Source organism: Crocuta crocuta, unplaced genomic scaffold, assembly GCF_008692635.1.
Source record: "Crocuta crocuta isolate KB4526 unplaced genomic scaffold, BGI_CrCroc_1.0 scaffold164, whole genome shotgun sequence".
In the NCBI taxonomy this organism is placed as follows: domain Eukaryota; kingdom Metazoa; phylum Chordata; class Mammalia; order Carnivora; family Hyaenidae; genus Crocuta; species Crocuta crocuta.
Genome location: NW_027530016.1, coordinates 3,728,029 through 3,745,976, shown reverse-complemented (window position 1 = coordinate 3,745,976; position 17,948 = coordinate 3,728,029). Strand labels below are relative to the sequence as shown.

The 17,948-nt window shown below is 43.3% G+C and overlaps 1 protein-coding gene across 1 annotated transcript in view; it reads left to right on the top strand.

The window, feature by feature from the left end:
- The first annotated feature begins 971 nt into the window (after nt 1-971).
- QPCT (glutaminyl-peptide cyclotransferase) overlaps nt 972-17,948 on the top strand; it is a 28,848-nt gene continuing 11,871 nt past the window's right edge. Inside the window, exons 1-3 of the mRNA XM_077764261.1 lie at nt 972-1,204; nt 9,349-9,495; nt 15,484-15,762. Of these exons, the coding sequence (XP_077620387.1) occupies nt 1,076-1,204; nt 9,349-9,495; nt 15,484-15,762 (555 nt within the window). The 5' untranslated portion in view covers nt 972-1,075. The remainder of the gene's footprint in view (nt 1,205-9,348; nt 9,496-15,483; nt 15,763-17,948) is intronic.

Below are 17,948 nucleotides of genomic sequence, written 5' to 3'. Positions count from 1 at the left end.
TTAAGAGTTTAGGAGACAGAGCCGGTGAGTTTTCTGGCCGACTGCTTTGATTTCTGGGAAATCCGTCTGTTTCAGTGTCCTTGTTTTGATTTTTCTGGGATCTATATGATAGACTCAGGCAGTCGCACCCTGATCTTCACTATGGAAAAAGAAGATGGTGAAATAATTGTCCTGACAACTTAGACTTCATACTTACAGACAAAATGAGATATTATTTTGTGGGGGTTTTTCCCCCTAAGGGTATCTTGGTAACAGTGATCTTTGATGTTACAAAGTAAATACAATTGTATTTAGGGATTCCTTTTGGGAGCATGCATTGGGAAGGTGACTATGCAAAGAGCCACTCTGACCATTTTCGATCTCATTTCTTTCCAAGATTCATTTCAACCGTTCTTCTCAGCTTGGGAGTATGACCATCTGTTGCCTGTAAGGCAAGGCAACTATTTGTGAGAAAAGAGAAAAGATACAATGGGCTATTGTAAAGGAAATACTTTGAGGGGTCTAGTTCTGGCTTGGTACCGGGCAAGTCTTGGTTTCCTCATCTGTAGAGTGGGGTTAACACCTACCTCCCTGGTTATGAAGATTACATAAGGGAACATCGGAAGAGCCAGGCACCTAGGACAGTGCCTGGTACAGTAAATGTCGATTCTCTGTCCGTGTCCCTTCCTGCAGAGCTGTGGGAAAGCAATTCATAACCTCACAGGGTGTGATGAACGGTCCCTTCCCTTTCTATTCCCAATTATGGCACTGGAGATGATAAAACTGTCTCTTCCCTATCTCTTCCTTCCTTTCTCCCTCTCCAAGACAAGGAAGTGGTCGGCTCCCTTCCCTTGGCTCGGAAGCTTATGCCTCCCAGCACAGCCCAGTCCCCGGGTTGCTAAGGTCGGGAGAGGGGTGGGGTGGGGAGGAGAGCTGCGTCTCCGGCCTGCGCAGCGCAGTGGGGAGGCGACAGGGAGGCGATGGGGAGGCGGGCGCAGTAGACCCAAGGGTGGAGAAGGGGGAAGGCGAAGGACGCGCGTTCCCGGGCTCGTGACCGCCGGTGGCCCCGGGAGCCGGCGCCTAGACAGCCTCGGAGATGGCAGGCGGCGGGGACCGGCGCGCGGTGGGCACCCTCCACCTGCTGCTGCTGCTGCTGCTGCTGGCTGTCCTGCCCCCGGCCGCCCGGGGGGTCCGACGAGGCGCCGCAGACTGGACCCAGGAGAAGGTGAGCGGCGGCCGCTGCGTGGCTGCACCTGGGCGGCTCGCGCCGCGCGCGGGGACCAGGGGCCGGGCGCCCGCACTTTCGCAAGGGGGATGGGGAGGCGGGCTGAGTCNCCTGCCGTGCCCGTGACGGGCACCCGGAGGCATCGGGGCTCTGCGTCCTCGTCGGGGTGCCTCGCTGGCCTCGGGGCTGCTTTGCAGAAGCCACGGGAACTGGGTGATGTCACCAGCCTCCCCTCGGCTGCGGTCTGATGCGGGCAGTGATAGGCACAGGAAGTGTGTCTAGCCGGCTGCGGCCGAGCGGGGAGGTGAGGGCGCATCGCCCTGCCGCCGCCCACTCGGGACGCAGGAGGCCGGCTGACACCGCGCTCGGCTGCCGCGGGGGTGCCCGGCGCGCCGTGTGTGTGTGTGTGTGTGTGTGTGTGTGTGTGCGCGCGCGCGCGCCCGCGCCTCCCGCTCCGCCGCCGCCGCATCCGCGGACGCCCTTGGGACATTGGAGTTTCCATGCAGGCTCTAGAAAGACGTGTGTTACCGTTTGTTTTAGGTTTTTAAGCAGAGCAGCTCTAACTGGAGACCGGCTTCACTTTAAAATACTGGTTTTTTTATTCTTAAGAGAATCAATGCAATTGTCAGAGCAACGTATCTGGTTGTAGGTGCAAATTCATATAAGGAACTTAGGAGGCAAGCTTCCTCTGCGTGAAGTAAACAGGTTCAAACTTATTTCCTTTTCTTGTGTAACAGTTTTGAAATCATGAAATTGCTGGGGAGTTTTGCATATGTTAATGGTACTGGAGTAAAATGGTACGCCCTTGACAATAGTAAGAAAAAGCAGTAAAGGGTTATAAACCTTGACCGTGTTGCTGACCCGATCTTTTAAATGCTTTCAGTATGCTTGTACTTATTCACACTTTGGGAATACAGGGCACACTGGTGAATGCACAGGCCCTATGTGGTCACAGGCGGACTTGCACGCAGCCGCATACGTATGCGTATGAATAGCCCACTTGAGTTCTCCGGATTATGCTTACTTAGCTTCATCGTTTAGACACCACCACGTGTCCCGACTTACACGTGGAGACCACCAGCCACAGGGAACCTGGAGGATGTGGCAAGGCAAACTCAAGAATAACTGCATTATAAGAAAAAGTTTCTGCGGGCATTCAGAAGGAGTAATGTCCATTAAGGGACATTGAATTACATTTGTAAATCCTTTCCTTCTTCACTTCTCCCTGGGTACCTTCCTCGTCAGAAATTGGGGAGGGGGCATTAATAACCAGAAAGTGGAGCCACACCAGATGTGTCTTTCCGATACATCTGAATGGGTGAGTAAGTGAGATAGGGAATATTTGAATGAGCTGTTCTTTAGGAATCATTTGTAGGCAGGATGTATTTCTAGGTGGGGGAAAGGGCTGGATTCTGGACATGTTTAAAACAAATGAGAATTTAACTTTTGAGAAAAGTCTTTTAAAAACACGAATCCCTTTTATATTTATTTTAAGAAGCTTCTAAACACTGTCATACTAGGAAACTGGATGCTTTCAAATGGTGTAAGTGCCTGGGTGGCTCAGTCTGTTAAGCATCTGACTTCCACTCAGGGCATGATCTCACAGCTCCTGAGTTGGAGCCCTGGGTCAGGCTCCGTGCTGTCAGATTCTGCCTTGCTTCAGATTCTGTCTCTATCTCTCTGCCCCTCCCCCTGCTTGCACTCTGTCTCTCTCTCTCTTTCTCAAAAATGTAAAGAAACTTAAAAAAAAAAGTACACTCAAATGGTGTAAGCAAATGACAAAACCAACCATGATGATTCTCAATTTCTGGTTCCTTCCTCCCTTATTCGGTAGGCCTCCAGAAAGTCCTTCAGATGTCCCGTACAGCTTGCAGCCTGGGAAGTGAATGGGTCCATACTAAAATACATGCCTTCCTGCTATATATGGCATTTTCATCATTGAGGTGTGCCCTTGGTACACTGGTCTACCAGAAAGTGAGGCAGAGTAAAGAAAACATTGATTTTGAAATCTATTTTCTTTGCTTTGAAGTAAAGGTGTGTCTGTTTCAGTGGCATCTTGTACATAAAAACAGGCCAACCTTAGTTGGTTGAGTTCAGAGGACTGTGACCGAATTGTTTGAAACCCATAAACATTTTCCCATAGAGGCAGTATTATAAATGGTTAGATTCTCAGGTGGGCCCACAGGTGTCTATTCAGAGGCATTGACATCTGGGTTCCAGGACTCTCATCTATACCCACCTCACTTGAATCTCACAGTGCCCCTGGGAGGAGAGGAGGTTCATTCCCAATTTACAGGAGAGGACACTCGACTACAGCTACACCAGCGAACTGAAGAGCCTTCATCTTTCCTCTTCCACTCTCTTCCCCAAAGCAGATGAGTCCTAGCTGATGGTGCAGGGAACAGTGTTCAGGTAGCAAGGGAGGATGAGTCTGGTGGGAGGGTTGGGGAGGCCAGAGAAAGAGCTTATTTCTCTTTTTCTGGGTCAGAGTGGATCCTAAATGGAATTCCAAAATAGATCATTTCTTTCTGGAACCTTCTCTTCTCTCCCTATTTTCCCCCTTTCCTGATCTCCCTCATGGAGCTTCAAGGGGCTTGGGCCTTATTCCAAAACTACTCTTTGGAATCCTGTCCCATCCTTGATCCCCAATCCTATTTCTTTGGTACAGACCCATTCCTTTGGTACAACTTTGTCAACTGACTGTTAAAAGGAATCTTGTTAAATCAGTCCTCCTTTAGATGTGAAAGACAGATGGCCATTAGGAAGGTTGCATGTTTTGTTTTTTTTTTTTTAAAGGAAGCTGTTAGTTAAAAAGTATGGCTTCTATTGAAATCTCCCAGTTATAAAGTTAACATGTGCTCATTTTAGAAAAGTAGGAAAATACAGAAAGGTATACTAAAAGAAAACTGTTGCGACCATAATTCTACATTCAGATAATTGCTTTTAAGCATTTTGATGTTTTTATTCCTAGTCTCCTTCTCTCTCTCTCTCATTCTCCCCTACCCTCTCTCTCTTTCCCTCTTTCTTTCCATAGATATATATCATATTTATATGTACACACATACATATGTATATATATATGTTCAGTTTTATTTATAGAAGTGGACAACAATTACATCAATCTTGTAGGTTTTTGTGAGAATTGAGCTACCCGGGTAAAGCACTTAGCTGCCATGTAGTAAATACTCAATAAAGACTAATTGTTTACTTTTAAAGTAACACACATGAATACTTATTTTTTACTAGAGAATGTGCTCCATAAATGGTTTTATATTTTAGTATGTCGCTTAAAAGTATGAATATTTCATGTTGCAAACCATGAGACACTCTTGAATGCTGAGAACAAACTGAGGACTCATGGGTGTGGGGGGGGAGGGGGGAGATGGGCATGGAGGAGGGCACTTGTGGGGATGAGCACCGGGTGTTATATGGAAACCAACTTGACAATAAACTATTTGTAAAAAAAAAAAAGTATGAATATTTCCTGGAGCTGATAAAATTCACTGAAAGCATCACTTGACTATTGCAAAATCATCAGCATTCCATAATCTAATGATCCTTTTACATTGGATATTTAGGTTGCTTCCAAACTTTCTCTATCATAAAGTTGGAAACCAAATGTATTGGTAGAATCTTCCTTTATTCTAACAAAGGTGAAGTAGAAAATTTCAAATCATATTGGATGTGGAGGGGCAGATTTTTGGAATGGAGGAACCACATGCAGGAGGGTTGGCCTCACCGACAAGTCTTCCCCCATGGTCATCCGTGGTAAGCTACTACTGCTGTCTTCAGCACTTACGTTCTTCTGCTTCTGGAGTCATACATATTCTGAGTTTTTAGGGTTCCCCTCTCCCATGGTTTTAAAAGTCCTTAGCCATTCTCCCATCTACCCGCCATGATTCTTAGGGAAGCAGCAATGGAGACTTCAAGGCAGGGACAGGGAGGTCAGTGGTAGGCTGGGTGTTGGTAGGGGAAGAAAGACTAAATGTGCCATTTTTGAGCTTCTACCACCCAGTAGGTGAGTACTCTGACCCCCTTATGGATAAGTAAACCTTTCCTTGTCACAGCTAGTGAGTCAGGGTCCTGGGATTTGACTCTGAATCGTCGTTTCAAAGCCTACATTGCTTTTCTCTTAGTTAGAGGGCTCATTGCCTTCATTGGAAGAAGGCAGAACTTTACCTTATTTGGTTCTCAACTTCTCGACAACTGTGTTTGTCATGCCAGGGGTGTCGGACACACTGGAAGGATTTCTGTAAATGCTGGCTGGGTTGAATTTACTGGTAGATGCGGGAGTTAATCTGAGTGCTGTCTGGGAGACACTCATATGGGACAGGAACTAGAATTGACATCACTGGGCTTCTCTAATGATCTCCNCTGGATCTGCTCTACAAATTATGTAATTAAAACCCTCTTTGGCCTGGCGTCATGTGATTAGCCTAGAGGAGATGTTTCAGGATATCTGGTTCATACTTTTTTAGCTGAAAGATTCTTGTCACTCAAAGCAGACCTATTGTCCTTTCTGCTTGGCTGAAAAGACAAGGCAGGGGCTGTAACAGAGACTCATTCCTTTGAGAGTGCTTATACCAAAGAAACGTGTCTATGTGCCTTTTAACTGAAATAAGCCTAGACTAACTGGGGGTCTCCCTTTAGCACTAGGCTCAACACTGTTTTTGCCTCATTTCCTTTCCTCACGTCCAGCCCACACTTTCTGTCTAGGTTTCTCCTCATCCTTTCCTCTGATCTCTGCAGAGATTTGTATGTTTACTGGGCTCAGAGAGTAAGGCTCTGTGAAAGTTGAATGGGCACCATTTTGGTTGGAAGAGTCCAATGCTTTTCTGTACAGGGCTTGAAGGACTAGGAAGGCTTAAATAATTAACTGAAAGTGATTGTTTCCCCTTCTCTGTCCTTCACTGACTGGGAAACTTTTCTTTGTATGGGTTCCCAGGGGCATCTTTCCTCCCGGGGAGGCAGACAGGGGGTGGGGGAGGGTTCTTTATTGGAGCATGTTAATTAAATGGTTGAGCCCAGCTGATTGAGGAACAATACATGTAACTCTTGGTAACTCTCAGTGTCGAGGAGCATCTATGGGCCTGTCTGGGTAAGTCTGTTGGACTTAACCTTCATTCATTTGGTAAGCATTTTTTGGTGCTGTTTCTCAACTGTATTTCAAATATGGTATCTGCTACAGCTAGTGTTGCTGGAAGGTTATTTATTTTGTTCCTGTTTTTCCTCAAATCCCTTAAGAACTCTCTAGAGTCTCCATAAACTGCCCATTTTAACACGAGCTTGATTTTCCTGCTGTTGGGGTCCTTCCCGCTGTTGAAGGACCTTGTCCACAGTGCCCAGGTAGGCTCTGGGATAGAGTAATGGACACTAAACAGAAAAGGAGTCACTGGTCAGACAGTCTTCCTGACACAGTAGTTCTTGGTTATCACCAAGGCTGCCCTGGGCCAAAACCAACTCTAAAGCATCACGAACATTGACTGTTAAAAATATAAAAAGAGCAAAGATCACAAAACTTGAATCGAAGTACTTCCTGGCCCTTTGCAGCAGGTAGCTTTTTGTTTTCCTGCCTTTATGATTGCTTGTACATTTAACTGACTTGCTGTTTATAATGCCCATTTTACTTTAGTATTATAAAAGCACAGTCTTCGTGAAGACAATTTGAGAGAGATAGTTCCTCTGTCACTCTCTTATTTGATGAGTTCACCCAATATTTCTTGAGTACTCAATATGGCACTGTGTGGCCCTGGGAAGGGCTGCAAAGTAACGATAATTCCCGCCCTCCTGGAGCTGATATCCAACATGAAATCAGATGTTAAACAAGTAAACACCCAAGAACATGGACTTCAAGTTATAACCCGAGTAAGCAGGAACTAGGTGAGGAGAGAGGGAAGAGCCTGCAAGCCAGAAGTCACCGCAGAGGGAAAAGCCCCAACGGGGCAGAGTCTCACAGTGCTTTGGGACCTGGACAGAGGCCAGGGTGACTGAAGCGTGGTGCGCTGGGGCGAGTGGCCCTGCCTGGGGGCGGCTAGGCAGCAGGAGAGACCAGACAGGCTCCGGTTGGCCTGGTTAAGTAGTAATTAGCTATAGAAACCTTCCCACTTCTTGCCTCCAGTTTCTTCTTTGCCCTTTTCAAATTTCTGTTGTTTTGTCTGTTCACTTCAGCTTTCTACTCCCGAGTGCTGTCTGAGAGTTGACATAAGGACTGAGATCCTGAAAATACCAAGGAATTTAAAGGCTGCAGTGACAAATTTGCAAAGTATATTTAAAAATGTATCATCAGTAAACAGAGATAAACCTTAAGATGTTCAGGCACAGCATTTACATTTGGGGGTAACTGGAGGTTCATAGATGAGGCAGGGACACAGAACAAAGGGCATGGAATGGGGAATCCATGAAACCTGGATCCTTTCGTGAATTTACCTGGAGCCCTCCTGTGACCTTGGGAAAAATCACCTGCTCTCTATGAAAAACTCAGTTTCCACTGACATAAATCCAGGAGGTTGGACTAGATCGTCTCTAAGGGGTCTTCCCAGCTCTAAATTCTATACCTTTTTCATGTTCTATAGAAGGTAATAGAATGAAAAGGTATTGAATGTTTACTATGGCGGCTTATATGTGTTAGGTCACTTAATTATAATTGCTCTAGGAAGCTGGTGTTATTACCTCCATTCTGTAGATGAGGAAATTGAGCATTAATGAGGTGAAGTAACTCAGCAGAATAACAGCTAGTGAGTGGTGGGGGGCTGAATTGGGAAGGTCTGTCTGAACCCACAGCCCATGTTCTCTGCATGATCACAATGGAGAGTAATGTTGAGACAGCAAAGTGTAGAGGAGTATAAGTAACTTGGCAATTAGAATTATTTAATTCCAGAGTTTCTCACCAGCCACTTGGAGAGGAAATACCTATGTGGTTACTGAGACATGTTCAACCAACACTGCTACTGGAATGAACTGTGAAGGAGACAAGGCTTCTTCAGTTTCTATGTTGCACTCCGAAGAACTTAATACCCTATGTGACCTTCATCATTCCCCTTAGGGAGGAAATCAGCTGATCAATCACTGGCTTACCTAGAGGAGGAGTAACACATTCCATCATGAGCACCTCATAAACATGCAATGAATGAATGATTCATTATTACTAGTGTCACAAGAAAACACAGTGTGTGTAAGGTTATACCTGAAGTACAAACTTGAGGGGCACCTGGGTGGTTCAGTTGGTTGAGTGACCAACTCTTGATTTTGGCTCAGGTCATGATTCCAGGGTCTTGGGTTGGAGCCCCACATTGGGCTCTGTGCTGGCAGCATAGGATTAGGATTCTCCCTCTCCCTTTGCCCCTCCTCTGCTTGCTCATTGAGTGTGTGTATGTGTGTGTGTGTGTGTGTGTGTGTGAGTGTGCATGTGTGCACCTACCCTCTCTCTCCCTATATATATGTATATATATATACATACATTAAAGAAACAAAATTTGATTTTTATGTTTATTTAGCTCTTTTTTTAAATTTAGCTCTTTAAGTTAAAGTTAACTCAGTTAATATGTAAATGTTCCTATGAATGTGAGTATAAATAGAATTTTAAAATAATTTTAACTGAAGATAAAAAGTGTACTATTTAGTGGGTTACAGAATCATCAAACTCTGGCTGAAAGATATTTCAATAAGCATCTAGTTTAGAGCTGTTCAATAATAATATATAATGAGAAGTACATATGTAATTTTAGGGGTTTTTTAAAGTTTATTTATTTATTTTGTGAGAATGAGACAAGAGGGAGGGACAGAGAGAGGAAGAGAAAGAGAATCCCAAGCAGACTCTGCACTGTCAGCATGGACCCCAATGTGGGCCTCAAACCCACGAGCTGTGAGATGACCTGAGCCAAAACCAAGAGTTGGACGCTTAACCAACTGAGCCACCCAGGCGCTGCCATTTTGTTTTTACAATAAGTTGCCAAAACAGTTAGTTTAGCTTTCCAGATCTAAGGGGCCAATTTTAAAGTTGAGTAGTTTAACTTACTTTATGACCTAAGAGCTATCTCTTTAGTTTGAGGTTCAAAGGAAATAGTATTCTATTGCAAATGTCTCTGGATAAGTCTTGACCATTTTACAAAATGATAACTAGTTAAATACTGTTATTGAATCCTCAGAATTATCACCAACCAGCCATTTTGAATTCATCGTCTCTGCGGCAAGTTGCGGAAGGCACCAGTATTTCAGCAATGTGGCAAAATGACTTAAGGCCATTGCTGATAGAGCGATATCCAGGATCTCCAGGAAGCTATGCGGCTCGCCAGGTGAGGACCCAGCACACAAACCTGGAGGCTGTTGAACACTTTGCTTGCACATGAGAGATAATATTATGTCCCAAGTTCTGAGTTGTCTGATATTCAGATCTGTCATCTCATCTTATTATGCACCAAAATAAGCAACCCAGAAAACCAGCTAACTGAGAGTTAATGTCCATTCTGAACTGAGTGGTACATGTTAATCTGAATCAATTCCTATGTGAAATACCTGCCGGGATACAACATGAGATAGGGCACTAAGTATTCAACTCTTGGTCATTTCTATAACACACCCCCAGGCACCCAGCCATGTTTCCTTGGACCCTAACTACCTAATATCAACAGCCCTAAGCAGTCCTTGCCTGACAATTCATGGCCAAGAGTGGGTTACTGTCCTATGATGCCTTTATTCCTCTGGGGAAATTATATTCTTCCTGGAGGGAGAGTCAAGATCAGTTATAAGCTACTTTCTCCATTGTAGTGCTTCCCAAACTTCGGACTCTGACCAGTGTTAAAAAAAAAAAAGAAAAAAAAAGTTAAAAAACTTACATTTTGTACACACAAACATAAAAATAGATTTAACTGACACCAACGTTCCACGGAAGAAAACAAAACACAAAAAACACTGCACTCTTATTACCTACATTCCCTGCGGTTTACTCTGATATGGTTAATTCTACTTTACTTGTTTGTTCTGTTTTGTTTTTTTAATACTGGTCATGACCCAGTAAACCGATTTCAAGATTCACTGATTCTACCACTGCAGTTTGAAAGACACTGCTGTGGAGGGTAAATTATACCATTGCGGGGCTGGACCTTGAATGTCTCTGCCTCCTTAGTGCCAGTCTTCCGAAGGAATCTGATATCCCACCTCTGAATGAATGTTTTTCAAAATAGACCCATTTAAAGGGGCAGCTCAGGAAAGAATGGGGGAGAGACTGGCCCCTCAAATCCTTCTCTGAGAGTACTCCGTCTGCTTAACTCTCCAGGCAAAAGACCTTGGCACCCCACCTCTAATAGAATGATAGAGTGACCCAGCAAGGCCCTGCAACACAGCTGTTGAGCTCCTCCTTTCTTCCCAGTAGATGGCTCTGCCTCTCACATCCAACCCAGATAGCTAGCCATTGTCTGCTGCTCCACTAGATTCTTGTCTTCCAACCAAACAGCACCTGTTTCTCCTAAGGAATTAGATGGTGGAGACCCAAAGAGCACCTTAGTTCTTTCTAACCTTTAGGTAGGGCGAGGTGTAAGACTGGTGTTGGCTGACCTTCATGGAGCACCATTTTTTGAAGTCAGGCACTTTATGGAGTTTTTCTCATGGACTATTGCATTCAGTCCTCACAAGAGTGCTAACATGTAGGTACTCTTATTATCCTAGTGCTACAGATTAAAAGGGCCTGAAGTTTAGGTAGATGAGTTCATTTGTTCAGGGTTATACACATAAGAGTGATGAGGCCAGAATTTGGACCCAAATCTGCTTGAAGTCTCAGTCCTATCACAGAGCGGTGGCTGGGAGGCACCAGTGTGTGCTCATGCCCACCTCCATCTCTGGGCCTTCTCTTGCTTGAGTTGGAGGGTGAGACACAAACCACTCATTTCCATGATTTACTGGACTTCATCTCCCAAGTATTTCCTTCCTTCCTTCCTTCCTTCCTTCCTTCCTTCCTTCCTTCCTTCCTTCTTTTCTTTCTTTCTTCCTTTCTTTCTTTCTTTCTTTCTTTCTTTCTTTCTTTCTTTCTTTCTGTTTATTTCTTACTTATTTTGAGAGAGAGCAAGTGTAAGGTGGGGAGGGACAGAGAGAGAGAGAGGGAGGGAGAGAAAGAATCCCAAGCAGGTTCCATGCTGTCATCACAGAGCCTGACATGTGGCTTTATCTCATGATTAGAGTGATCATGAGCTGAGCCGAAATCAAGAGCCAGAAGCTTAACCGACTCAGCTACTCAGGTGCCCTGAAAATCACCATGAGTATTAAAAAAGCTGCTCCCTAAGCTGTGGAAAGATAAGGGTTTCTACTTTAGAAGGTGAGGTGGGGACACCTGGATGGCTCAGTCAGTTAAGTGTCTGACTTCAGCTCAGGTCCTGATCTCATAGTTTGTGGATTCAAGCCCACTGACACTGCAGAGCCACACTGCTTGGGATTCTGTCTCTCTCTCTACCCCTCCCACATGCACATTTTCTCTCTCTTTCTCTGTCTCTCTCTGTCTCTCTCTCTCTCGCTCAAAATAAACTTTAAAAAAATGAGGTAGGGGCGACTGGGTGTCTCAGTCGGTTAAGCATCCGACTTCAGATCAGGTCATGATCTCCTGCCTCCTGAGTTCAAGCCCTGATGCTCGGCATTGGACTCTACACTGACATGAAGAGCTTGCCTGGGATTCTCTCTCTCTTCCCTCTCCCTGTTCCTTCCCCACTTGAGCTGTCTCTCTCAAAATAAATAAACTTAAAAAAAAAAAAAAAGGTGAGATAGATGACACTTGGGTTCTGATGAGGGAGTTACACTGATGCCCTCAATTTGACCAGGATCAGTACCTGTCACTCAGAACTAAGTTCAACCAAGAATGGTGGAAAATCTACTTTTTTCCTGAGGCCTTTTGGAACATTGGATTAGATTTTATAATTTATACAGTTCCAGGGTCGTAGTTAGAGAAGACTCTCAAATCTAACGATATGTGGACTTGGTATAAAATTGGCTATTGAATTGACCTTTGCAGTTAACAATAAAGCTGTATATTGCTATGGATTCTCTTCCAATGAATAATATGGAAACGATGTCCCAGAGTCTCCATTTTTATTGCTTCTCATCGGTGAGCCTAAGGATGCCTTATGGATTTTTAGAAGTTTTAGTTTTTAGGATATAATTTATTTGTAGAGTAAATAATTTGAATGCATGAAATTTTGGAGGTTTTTTGGTAATTTCTACCTGAGATAGGAATAAAAAACTAATTTAAAATAATTTAAAAATCAGGATAAAGTTTTAGTAAGGAGCAAGCCAGAAACTTGGCCTAAGTAAGGCAAGCTACAAACAGCGAGATTAAAATCCCCTATAGATGCTTAGTCCATGTGAGAAGCAGAAGCTGAGCTTCTTTAGCCAAAGGTATGGCTGTCACTGAGTGGAGGACCCCAGATGGAGGGCACTCAGCATGGAGCCTGAGAGGCCAACATGCCTAAGAAGAAAGAGGTACCCAAAGTCCTCAGTGGCAGGAATCAGCTTGTTGGTAGAATGACCTGTTGGTAAACTTGGGGCAAATACTGTTGAGTCTGCTTCCTCCAAACAAACCTGGGCTGCTAATATTGTTTCTTGGAACCTGGAAATAAGAATTTAGGAGAAATTCAATTAGACCCAGCATCATTCACTAATGTTAACCTAAAATGCCCAGGGCCTTCCCGCCTGGAAGTAGAATGTCATATTTATGTCTGTCTTTCTCTTCCTCTCTCAATCTGTCTTTCTGTCTCTCTCTTCATCTCCACCTTTATCTTTGTATCCTTTTCTTTATGTCTCTACTCAATGCCCGTCTATCTCTGTCTTCATCTCTCTCTGTCTTTATCCATCCATCTCTTTCTCTCTCTGCCTTTGTTTTTGTCCCTTCCCCAGTCCAAAAAATAAATCTAGAATAATCCAAAATAGAATCTATATTCTAAACTGCCCTTTGTACTCCTGGTGGGCCCGAGTTCTTGCTACCTGGCTTCAGGGCATTCTAGTGAGCAGAGCAGTGGTTTGGGGGAGACAACTCCAGAGAACTTCAATGAGAACTGTGGACTAAGCCTGAAAGCCAATAGAACAAGGGATATTGGTGACCAAATGAGATTATGGAGCCAATACGAATGTTTATAAAGAAATTCGTTGCTAAGATAATTTAAAAAATATGTATATTGGGTTAAAAACGGTTGCTTCAGGGAGGACTCTTTTGGGGCCATTTGCTGATGCTTTTGTGAATTTTAGTGTCAATGTAAGATATCAGAAATTACGTCCACAACCTGTTTAGTAGTTGAGACGTGAGTCTGTGCATGAGTCTTTAGCTGAACGAAGCTAACAGATACCTATTTTTTAATCTCAATTCATTTCTGTAAGCATATGGGCTGCTATTGGTTTCGGGTTGTTCATCATCTGGATACCAGATGTTCTGGAATATACGCCTTTTTTTTTTTTTTTTAAAGATGACCCCTTTATGGAAAAATTTCTCTTCCCTAAAGTCCGGGAATAACTCATTTTCATATTCTGTGGAAAGCCGATCTTGATGCACAGTGATTTGCCTGTATTCAAACTACCCATGCTTGATATCATATAATTTTATGTGTTCTCACTGAGATAACTTATTAGTTATAATCAGCCCATATTTGGCGATAGCCTCTTGTGAGCAAAGCCCAGTAGTAAGAATTGTGGATGAAAACAAAGTGAATGAGATATGAATGGTGATTTCTTTTAACTACTTGAAAGGTTATAAACCTTTCTTTTTGCTATTTGGAAAGAGAACTTGTAAACTTGTAATAGAAAAGGTAAGGGACCATGGATATAAATGCTATTGTGGCCAAAGTCCACGTCACCGCAGAAAGCAGGGAGTGAACATCAGGGAACCATTTGTTTATTTGGCTTTTACAGAATCGAGTTGGGAATCACTGTCCTCTTTCTGGTTTGGTTATTTTCCCGGAAGCTTCCTGCCACAGTTTTTCCAAAGCCTTTGCCTGCGTGTCTTGTCACATTAAGTTAGGACAGGCCACACAAGGGTTGGTTAGGCTAGAAAATCTTGTATTTCCTTGAGGGGAAAACACCAACCCAAAACAAAAACGCTTCCATTCTTTTCCAGTTATTATGAGCTATTTGTTTATCACCTCGGGGTCCATCCCTACTGGATGTTCATGGTGCAACAAATCGCCAATCTTGTTGATGGTTAGTTTGTTATCTGACTTTTTAAAAGATCCTTTAAGGCAAACTTACAAAGATGTACACAGTATTTCAACATAAAATAAAATAAATGAAACCTAGTTGAGAAATATGAGGTGAAGGGGAAATGAAGACAGGAAAGGGCAAATGGAACAGTAGTGAACCCACTGTAACTTCTCACACTGTACATTCTAGACTCTTAAGGAAGACACTGCCAGTCTTGGAAGTGGTGTTTCTTTTCCATCTGCATCCTATCAGTCACTGCGTCATTCATGTGTTCTCAGGTGATGAGGGGAGATGGGAAAATAGATTCTCTTTTATTTTTGCCATTCGTAGTGGGGTCTGAATCCACCTTCAGTGCAAAGGAAAACTGCTTGGTGTGTCATTATGGTTCAGAGTTACTTATTGATTCTTAAAGTGGGCAGGGCCTCAGATATCCCCCAAGCATCTCCTTGTGGGGCTACATTATACCATCAGTATCTTTTGTCAGTGCATGTTACATTTTGAAATATTTGCTGAACTTGGGACATATGCAGTGCTCTTGGGACAAAAGAGCTACCATTTGCTGCTTCTGCATCCAAAGAGCTTAGGGTAGAAGTTGAAGCCTGTAGGACCTTGGTGTATCTGACTTTTCAAAATGCCTTCTTAGCCTCCTAGAAGTATTGAAAGTGGACTTTAATACATACTGAACAGGGTCTCTGTCTCCTGACATGTAGAAATGACCTGGATGTATTGTTAAATACCAGCAAGGGGAAGAATAATGTATAGTTTCTATCCCTACAAAAACACGTACCCTTTTGCCAAATACATGCTCGTGTGCTAGTATATGTTCGTATAAACAATAAGGATGGTGTGGAAAGATATACATCAGACTATTAACATTAGTCAATATTAACAGTTCATTGGGATTACTTGGCAGATGGATGGTTAAGGGAGAGGGAGAGGGATTGCTTTCCTTTTAATCATCCTTGCTATTAATTCTTTAACCATATATTGCATTTTTAACTTGAAAGACATCATGTAAATTTAAACTATATATATATATATATATACATATATATGTATATAGTTAACCAGTGGAAACTGTCTAGATCTGAAATTTTGATTTTTGTTTTGATCAGCACATCATGCAGAGAATTCAGAGACTTCAAGCCGACTGGGTCTTGGAAGTAGACACCTTCTTGAGTCAGACACCCTATGGGTACCGGTCTTTCTCAAATATCATCAGCACCCTCAATCCCACTGCCAAACGACACCTGGTCCTCGCCTGTCACTACGACTCCAAGTACTTTCCTCCTTGGGACAACAGGGTGTTTGTGGGGGCGACTGATTCAGCTGTGCCGTGCGCGATGCTGTTGGAGCTTGCCCGGGCTCTAGACAAGCAACTGCTTTCCTTGAAGGTATTTGTGTCTCTGAGATTCTGGGAAGAAAACACATTAGAAGAACGCAGAGTGAATTCTAGAATCCTTGGGGGAGTAAGAAGGCCATTTAGAAATGTAGACTTTCAGTAACTTTTCTAATACTTTGTTGCAAGATGATTAATTGGAAGATTACACTATTTGAAATGTCAACCATGGGGGCACCTGGGTGGCTCAGTTGGTTAAGCGTCCGACTTCGGCTCAGGTCATGATCTCACGGTTTGTGGGTTCGAGCCCCACATCGGGCTCTGTGCTGACAGCTAGCTCAGAGCCTGGAGCCTGCTTCAGATTCTGTATCTCCCTCTCTCTCTGACCCTCCCCTGCTCACTCTCTCTCTCTCACTCTCTCTCTTTCTCTCTCAGAAATAAATAAAACATTAAAAAAAAAGAAATGTCAACCATGGACAATAAACCTAAGATGCATGACAGTGCATTTATTCAGTGGCACTTAATGGCTTAATTTTGCATACACATTAAATTAAGTGCAACATTTCTTTGCAAGAATAAAGATGGTGAATGGTTGGTATGGGTGTAGGTATGAGAGCTCTGTTTATTTCTTCTTGTTCGTGTAGCCATGAAACATCACAACGTCCTCATCTGAGAGGTGTGACTCTTAAGTTGGGGGGACGGGGTTGTTGTAAAGTGGCTCTGAAGCAGAGTGTGGGTAATTCAGACATATCTAGATGAAAAACTTGGAGCAGAAATGCCTTATTGTTATTATCTGTGAATCTCGGCTCAATTTTATGTAGCATAGCAGAGCTTTTGTTATGTTCTCAGCTCAAAATACTTCTGGGACTCTCAGATGTTATTTCAGTCTCCGTGTTCTGAAGGGCATATTGGAAAAAAGTGCTAATCTAGATGAAGACATTTTGTTCGGATATCACTCATAACCAAGTAAACACAACAAAGCGAAAACAAAAACTGTTCGCAGGCAGCAAATGCCTTTTTCTGCTTCAGAGCTTTATGAAGAGGCCAGCCTTTGCTACAATGGGGGTAAAGAAGTAAAAGGTTTGTCTTGTAATGGAAGGAATAGAGATATTTGGTTCTGTTTTTTTGCTGGATATGTTGAACTTGAAGAAAGCAAGAATTGTTTTGCTTGGTATCCTTTTCACTATTTTTTTTTTTGAGTTTGTTTTGTTTTGTTTCCTGAACCTTCTATAATGTCTTTGTCCCATCCTCTGTCCTGTTTTTAACTGTTCCCTAGCAGTTGGGTAAGGGAGTTCAGAAGTTGATATAAAAGCTTAATTTTCCATGTTTACATTCTGGTATAAGGACATTAAATGAAAGACACAGTCTGTTTAGTGGGTGTGTTTTCTCTGGATGAGCTCTTTTATCTTTTTCTATGTAGTTCATACCTGCTTATAGTGACCAAAAACAGAAAGGGCCGAATGGGTTGTTAGTTGGACATCCTCATTAAACAAACAAACACCCCCCCACATTACTCCCCACCCTTAATGTTTATTCATTTTTTTTTACTTCTTAAAATCTTTTATAATGTTTTTTTTTATTTCTTCTTTTTAATAGTTTATTGTCAAGTTGGTTTCCATATAACACCCTGTGCTCATCCCCACAAGTGCCCTCCTACTGCCCATCACTCCCCTTCCCCTACCCCATCTGCCCTCAGTTTGTTCTTGGCATTCAAGAGTCTCTCATGGTTTGCCTCCCTCCCTCTCCCCCACTATTTTTCCTCTTCTTCTCACCCATGGTCCTCCGTTAAGTTCCTCCTAATCCTCCTATATGTGCAAACATGGTATCTGTCCTTCTCTGCCTGACTTATTTCACTCAGCATAACACCCTCAAGGTCCATCCATGTTGCTACACATGGCCAGATTTCATTCTTTCTCATTGCCATGTAGTATTCCATGGTATAGATAAACCACATCTTCTGGATCCATTCATCAGTTGATGGACACTTGGGCTCCTTCCACGTTTTGGCTATTGTTGAGAGTGCTGCTATGAACATTGGGGTACATGTGCCCCTATGCATCAGCCCTCCTGTATCCCTTGGGTAAATTCCTAGCAGTTCTAGTGCTGGGTCATAGGGGAGTTCTATTGTTAATTTTTTGAGGAATCTCCACACTGTTTTCCAGAGGGTCTGCACCAGTTTACATTCTCACCAACAGTGTAGGAGGGTGCCCATTTCTCCACATCCTCGCCAGCATCTAGAGT